Source organism: Rhea americana, unplaced genomic scaffold, assembly GCF_003343005.1.
Source record: "Rhea americana isolate MKP2758 unplaced genomic scaffold, rheAme1 scaffold_4, whole genome shotgun sequence".
NCBI classification, from domain to species: Eukaryota; Metazoa; Chordata; class Aves; order Rheiformes; family Rheidae; genus Rhea; species Rhea americana.
Window position 1 is genome coordinate 9,008,610 of NW_028186534.1, and position 8,101 is coordinate 9,016,710.

The 8,101-nt window shown below is 44.0% G+C and overlaps 1 protein-coding gene across 1 annotated transcript in view; it reads right to left on the reverse strand.

Moving 5' to 3' along the window:
- Window positions 1-7,269: 7,269 nt before the first annotated feature.
- Window positions 7,270-8,101, reverse strand: part of ANKRD60 (ankyrin repeat domain 60) — a gene marked incomplete at its 5' end in the record, with an annotated part of 8,073 nt that continues 7,241 nt past the window's right edge. Inside the window, one exon of the mRNA XM_085314119.1 lies at window positions 7,270-7,589. Coding sequence (XP_085170245.1) covers window positions 7,321-7,589 — 269 coding nt within the window. The remainder of the gene's footprint in view (window positions 7,590-8,101) is intronic.

Here is an 8,101-nt window from a genome sequence, read left to right on the forward strand (position 1 = left end):
CAAGCCAATTCGCTGATTGGTAATGTTGAATAGAATCTTTTTAGCAGGGCCAACAGGTTGTCAGCCAGGATACAGCCATAGAGCCGAGCTCTGTAAGGAAGGAGGCATCAAGACAGCTATTTACCTTAGCCAAGACTTCCCCCAGTGCTGCCTGTGCCCTTTCGCCATGCTCTGATCTGTATTCCACACTGCTCTCACTCCGACCGGAGTCTCTGATTACTTTTGGTCCCTGACCTCATCACCTCAGCACTTCTCTATAATAAACTGCATAAGCCACTTATCCACCTCTAATCCTGATATATCCGAATCATTTTGAATGAGTTTGTTCTGTTCCTCTGTCCCCTACCTTTCTACCCAACCCTCCAGCTTGCCCAGCCTTTATGTTGTCAGTATATTTAAGTCACTTCCGAAATTACTTTCTGCTCAAGGTCACTATGCTGAATTTATATATTTATATGTTTATGTAAATTTATAAATATATAATACATTATATATTTATACATTTTTCCCATACAGCACACCAATGCTTTAACTCCCATCTGATTTATCCTGCTTATTATCAGAGACCAATTCAATCAATACAGGCTGGAATTCAAAAATATTCACACATTTGAATTATGCATACAAACACTTATCAAGAGATATAAGACAACTGCTGTAGCACAGCTCATTCCTCTAACATATGGCCCAGCTTACAATTAAGGAAGCTCATAGTGATGAATTTTTACACCTTGACTTTTGCTTGACCCCAATAGTAGTTTGGTTAGTGGAAACCAAAGAAATTGAAATAGCATCACAAATTCCATGGAAGAGGCTTGGACAGGGAGTCTCTGCCTTTCTTACCCCAAACCAGTATGATCATATTTAAAGGCTGTCTTTCCAAGTTGACAGTTCCTTTATTAGCTTCTGAGCACAGTGGAATCCTAGCAAAACACTATCAAACCATACCAGACAGTCATGACAAGCAAGTCTTGCAAACAGAACAGTGCATGGAGCACTGGAACTTGAAGGAAAACCAAAAGCTCTAACCTCAATTGCAGCCTAGGTTAGGCATTAAACCAACCTAAACGAGATGCTGGAAGCATAATAGAAAGCATATAGCTTTTGGCTTCCCTTTGCAAACCACTATCCCTTCTAAAAGTTAATGGTCAACACGATCCTCAGACAGGGTTTGCAACGTGGTCCTCTTTAAACATAGTTGGTGGTTTCAACTCAAGGAACAGTAAATTTAAAACTGAAGGCAGAGAAAGCCTGTGTACACAGGATACACTATAGACTGAGCTGGACTGCACACACTGGTCTGGAGCTTTCAGTGATTTGAGGCACAAATATTGATTAATCAGAAAATTTCACTGAGATGCAAGAAAAGGAATCCACGTTGTTCTATACAACACCTCGTATTCATTTAGTTAACTTCAATGCTAACAGAAGTCTATCATGACAAGTAAAATATAAAACGAGACATCAAACGCCCAGCATCATGAACTAAAGGGTCTCCAGGACTGGAGGCAGATCTCTGCACAGCTGTCTATTCATTTCAAATTACGTTTTCCAGCCAGCACTGAGTTCTTTACATTTCTCTGTTCTTTGCCTTCCTTACTGTTCTTCCATACTGGCTCCCTCGCATAGCTCCTTGGTAACTATGCTTTATAAGCAATCACCCTCTTCCAACCACGCTTCTGAAAAAATTTATTCTCTTTGTTCTTATCAATACAAAGCCTTCTGTCACACCAGAGCTGCACTGATACCATTTGGAGACCTGACCTAGCATGTCAGGAATTAAACCATGGCCTCATTGAACTTTTCTTGACTTCAGCAGTGTTAAGCTTTACCCTTGCATCTTCCCCGGCATATAGCTACATGCATCTCAGGAGTCTGAGATTTTAATATTTCAACATTTATCTGCAGAGAATATTTTGGCTTCTCTATCAATATATTTCTGCTTGGTAACTCCTAGTTTGAATGCTGATTGTTTTGCATAAAATTAACTAAATTGCAGCCACTCTATTTCATTGCCACTTTTTGTCTGCTTCCTCCACAAACAATATCGGGGAGATTGCAAGCTGAGTACAATTCTTTCTGAAGCATGAGGAAAACAACATCTAAGAGCCCAATCAGCACAAGTTCCTGATGTCTGTTGGGTTTTATAAACTGTATTGTACTCTGGCACTTAATTTCTATTCATTTGATTCACTTTAAGAAATGAATGTAACGAAGAATTTCCACAGTGTTCTGCACTACTGTTGCCTATTGATAAATATGGAACGGGTACAACAACAAGCTTACTCCTTTTTCTACTTAAAAATTCACTGAACTAACAATTTATTTGTATAACACCAAAGTAATCATTTTTTTTGCTGCCTAGTTTCAATATTCAAGTTCCATAGGGAGGTCTGTTGTAGCCTGTATTTTACCAACAAGACTAGATCAAAAATGGCATTATGTTTCCAGGAGCACTGATACCACACACAAACACTCAAAAACTCTGCTCAGCTGCTGCCTGAGTCTGGAGGCATCCATATGCACACAGGTAAGGAAGTTCCACCAATAAACAGCACATTTTGAAAGAACGAACCTCTCTATCTTCATTCAAAGAAGCTTAACCTGTAACTTAATTCCAAGAAATTTCAGGGCTACAAACCAGGAACAGAGGGATGTGTTTGCCATAGCCCAAGTAGGGCACAGCTCTCGGCCCAGTAGGTCAGATGAGCATGTTGCGTAACGAGACACATCATACACTGGAGGGCCTTGACATACAAAGTAGCAAAAAGTCTGAAAACCGATGCTGCAGCAGACACTGCAATACTTCTACCCCTTTACAGACACATCCCATCTTCACTATATCCTCATAGCATCTCACATTTAGCAGCAGTGCCAAGGCTTTCTCTACTGTAGCACCCATATAGGAGGAGCTCGGAAAGACAAAAAATAGGTGAGTCTGGATGTAACATATATGAAATTAAAAGTATTTTCAGAGGAAGGGAAAGTGTTTGGGGAACATCTTACCAGCGTTCAAAATTATTGAAGGCAACAGTTCAGAGACATCCAAGGCACTTCCTGGTCACAGTGACTATTTCTAAACAGCAGTCTAAATAAAGTGCTTCAGACTTGCTGAGCCTTAGCTTTGTCAAGGCTCTCGGGGAACAGCACTCATCATGACAGCTGTAACACTGGGGGTCTACCCAGGTAATGGAAGGGGATGAGCAGATAGCAATAAGAAAGTATGATGAATTATTGCTCTGTTTGTCACCTGTATTTAACTTACTTCCCCTTACTGGGGAACCACAGTCCTTTCAGAAAAGTTTTTTTTTGGATTTCTTAATATTAGGAGACAGTTGTGACATCTGTCCTGCCCCAGGCCTAATCAGACCCTAGGTATTTTTAATGCACACAATTCTTCATAATGTTTTCTCTGTTCCTGTATCTGCAGATCTCAAAGCTCATTAAGAAATCCTTGCAGAAGTCTTCTGGAGAATGATCCTCTCCCTGTGCTACAGAAAGCAAAAGAAAAAGTAAGGGCTGCAGTGCAAAAAGCACAAGCCCTCTGCTTGCCAATTTGTTTCCGTTCTTTGAATATCTTGATTAAACAGCTGCCCTTCTGGAAGCAGGCTTTTGCGTACAAGTGTAATTCATAAATTTAACATTTGCTGGGATACTATATAAGTCAGAAATCAGATTCTCAAGATCATATATGAAACACTGTCAGAGCTGAGAATGGATTTTGGGAATCCAGAGCCTCAGTCTTTTCAACAGCCATACTTCTGTCTGAGGTCTACATCTCAATGTGCTGTCTCCTTGATRCTTATTTCTGGCTGCACACTACAGCATAGCTCATTACGTTAACAGTTTTCCAGGCAACCGTTGCACAGAGTTGCATTCTTTAAAGGTGCACACCCTTGCTCCACTCCTTCTCTGYAACAAGGCTACAAAATGTTTGATTACTGCTTTTCATATCCCAGTAGTCTCCTTCAGTGGTTTTCCCTCCATGACACTTATGACCTTGGATAGAGAGTAATAATGTCCTCTTGCATGGTTCTTTTTATTGGGCTATACCCTACTCTCCTAGTCTCTGGAACAGCAACTTTCTCCTGGCCAGTTTATGGGTCTTTTCTAGCATGAATTCACCTTTATTGAAGATGAATAACCAGAAGTGCATACAGTGTTCATGAGTCACTCTCACACAGACATTAATTCTCTTGAAACTCAACCCAAAACAATTCTACACTGGCATTTATCCCTTTCCCAGATGCAATTCTTCTGTTCTTTCCAAAGGATGAGCTTCCAGCAGAAATACTTGCTATTTGAGTCTAACTACACGACCATATACTACTAAATTTCCTACCATTTCTGGCATCTCTATCCTAAGGTCACCCAATTTTCTTTGTATGACATTCGCTGTTCTTTCCTAGAGCTATGAAGCATGCAGCATAATTTCTAGGAGCAATTACAAATCCTCATTCCGCTTCTAGAAGCTTGAGTATAGATTAGACAGTCTAGACAGGCAAGAAGAAATAATAAAGGATTTCTAAAAACTTTTCTGTTTAATCCTACTTGAAATGTTCAACCGCTCAGCAAAATGCCAGAAGCACCATCTTTTATATCCTGTCTGCTGATCACTCTGATATAATTTGTGGTCTCGTCATCCTTATAAGTATTTTTTTTAAACAACTAGATGTTTAAATCAAAGAATTAATAAGCAGAGCAACATAAAAATTGGTTTAAGTGAACTTTCTATTGAAACGATATTAAGAAAGTGTTCCCTCAAAAAACATTAGGCATATTTGGGATCATAATGTTCACGTTGATGTCAGTAACTGCCAAATCCCAGTAACTGCCTTCAGAAATGGTACTTACGGTAGCCTAAARTTCTGAACCTTACTTTACTGCTTGACTAAAATTCAATAAGGAATACTTATGACCTTAGATTTGAGTTACACTTCAAGTACAAATATCAGGTCAGAAGGACCACTAGGGCAGGTATCTTTGAAACTCTGGATGTAGTCTCACACACAATTGAATGAAAGAGAGAAGATCTGAATTAAGGAAAGTCAATAAATATTTTTTGTACATTAATGATGGAAAACACACACTTGAAGATAATTGTTCATCTCTTCTGACATGTCAGTCTCTCCCAGCTTAAGCCCACAAGTTACAGTGCAGGAAACAGGGTGCCCAGTCCCGGAGTGCCCTCTGCTGGGAAAAAAGTCAAAGAAAAGTAAAGGAAAGTACTAGCAACAAAGAGCTAAAACACCACAAACTTTCCCACTTTACTGAAGATAAATGTTGAACAGGGATTGTCTTCCACAGAAGGTTCCAGAGATCAAATCCATTTTTCTGTTGTTCTTCAGTCCCCGCGCCTGGTTCACGCACGCGGGTCGCGAACAGCGCACGGGCCCGTGGCAGGGAACGTCCAGCACAGGGGCAGAGCCCGGGCGCAAAGCCCGGCCCTCGCCCGGCGCAGACCCTGAACGGGCAGACAGGGTTCGGGGGACGCAGCCGTGATCTCGAAGCGTGCCAGGCGAGTGCTGAACCACTTGCTTCACGCGCACAAAAACGAGGCTTAGGGACTCACCTCCAGGAAGCTGAGAGCTGCAGGCCCACGGAGACCCGTCCCCAGACAGGGGAAACCACCCGTCYCYGAGCGAGGCAGCCCCAAATCCAGGTACCTCTATGCCATACTTAGGCCCGTGCCCTGAGCAAGGCTCCGTGCTCYGCTCGGGGACTCTCTGACAGGAAACACATAGAGCAACATTGCTCAGATCCCCTTCGCCCGTCCTGGACAACGGGGCACCTGGCGCCRGGTRCGACCACGTCCTCCGCACCGCAGCCCTGCCCGTGGGACTCGCTCTGCAGAACCTGCCTGCGCCGAGTCAGCGGGCGCAGGGCAAAGCTGCGAACGGAGCACTCGAGTCGGGTCTCGGTCCACGCACCAGCCACGCACCCTCCCTCGGGGGACATCAGCTACGGCCGCCCGAGCTCCTGCCTGCACCCTCCCTCGGGGGACATCAGCTACGGCCGCCCGAGCTCCTGCCTGCACCCTCCCTCGGGGGACATCAGCTACGGCCACCCGAGCTCCTGCCTGCACCCTCCCTCGGGGGACATCAGCTACGGCCGCCCGAGCTCCTGCCTGCACCTTTCTGATGCTCATTTCACCTCTCTGCCCGAGCCGTCAGCAGGCAACCGGCCGTCGGTTCTGGTCGCGCCCTGGCTACGGCCGCTCCCAGGCGCTGGCCTGGAACAGACCTGGGTACTGAGGCCAGAACTCACTGCGTACCTGGACCTTCACGCAGCAACCCTGGTACCAGCTAAAGAAAACGCTCCGACACAACAAGGAACAACAACTCAGGTTAGTCATTTGTAGAGTCCCCKGGCTACACATCRGGCTTTGCAGGCAAAAAGGCAGTGGGCCAACCTCTCTGAAGTGCTCAGTTCCCACTGACCTCTTCTGCAGTTAACTGGAAGTTCGATGCTGAGCTCTTTGGAAGAAAACCTCTCTTCAAGCAAGACAATGGAAACTGCTAGAAATTGAGCATTTTGAGTGCCCGTTACGTTCTCAGGGAACAGACCAGCAGCTCAGCTTCCTCCTGTGGACCATAGAAACATAGAGACCACAAGTAGTATTTTTTTTATTTCTGAAGTATCTAAAGATGCTGGGACACCAACAAAGCCTGAAAGCAGATGGGAAGCGAGTCCTTCCACCCTGCCACTGACTTCATGAACACCACCGAAGCCTGGAGGCTTAAAAATTTGGAGACAGTAACAAAGCACTAACTTTGACTCTAGGCAATCATAATTAGCCACTTACATGCACATAAGCTTTGCTTGCACCCTCCCATGGCAGGCAGACTCCCCCACTTATAAAATACGCCTTAACTGATCTGCCAGAGGCAATAAAGTCAGTCAGGGGCAAAACAAGATTAAAGATCTAGAGATTTCCAGTACCCTGAAATACCCAATTAAACTACACTGCCTTGGTCTACTGCCAACTATGAGGAAATTACTCTAGCAAGGAGCATTCCAAAGAACTTGCAGACAGGCTCACGCTCCCACTACAAACTGTATTAACTAAATGGCCAATCTGGCTATGGAACAATTTTACAAATACTTAAGCTACAAATTAAGAGCGCATTTGAGAGCTGTGCTGTCAAGCTAGCTGTCATCTTAGCTGCMGCATCACCAGTATATGAGCTTATTTTATAACTGAACCCCACAAATCCCACCCAGCAACCTGTATTTGAAGTGGGGGTCTGTGAAGATTACTGACCGTCCACTGAAATTTGCCAGAACCAAGTTAGCCTGTATGTATTTTAGGACATGGGATCATATGTCTGCTGCAAGGCTTGATTCAGAAACGATGGATGGCAAAGCACCAGCTGCTTTCTTCTTCAACTCGAAGCGGAATACAGTGCGTTCACTCTGCTTCTGACCCAGCAAACGGGCAAGGCTCACTGCAGTTTGTCCCTCGTGATCTGGGTCAAAAGCTTGTGCCCCATAGCTAAGCAACAGTTCAATACAGGCACAGTGGCCCATGACAGCAGCAACGTGAAGAGCAGTTCTTCCCAGAGGGGTTTTAAAATGCAAATCTGCACCTGCAGAAAGCACACGGAGTCCGAGTTTGACAAGGCATATGACAAGGAAGATATGCCACCTGCAGGCCAGAATTTACTTCACTTTTTTTGCTGAAGGCAGCTGGCTTTAGTCACAGTCTAATCACTGAAATTAACAATTCTATCTACTGAACAAATACTCCTACCTTCAGGCAGATATGGCTAATGTACAACAATTTGATGTTCTTTGTTCTGTTCAGGGGACCTCTACCTGCTTTGTCCTGGCTGGGCACCACCATTGCTTCTGCACTGAGTTGTCACTTATTGAGAGACAATAATGCCATCCTTTAAACAAGGTTCCTCATGGATACTGACAGATTCAAGAACTTGGATTGAAGAGAACGCTATTCAACAAAGTGCTCCCCCCCACCCCAGCAATCATTTTTTAATCACTGAAAATGATAACAAATACTTGCCCTTTCATTCAGGACATTCAAGTGACCTGAACTGACCTAAAGGACTGTCTACTGTGCAAATGCAAGTATCTAAGGAAA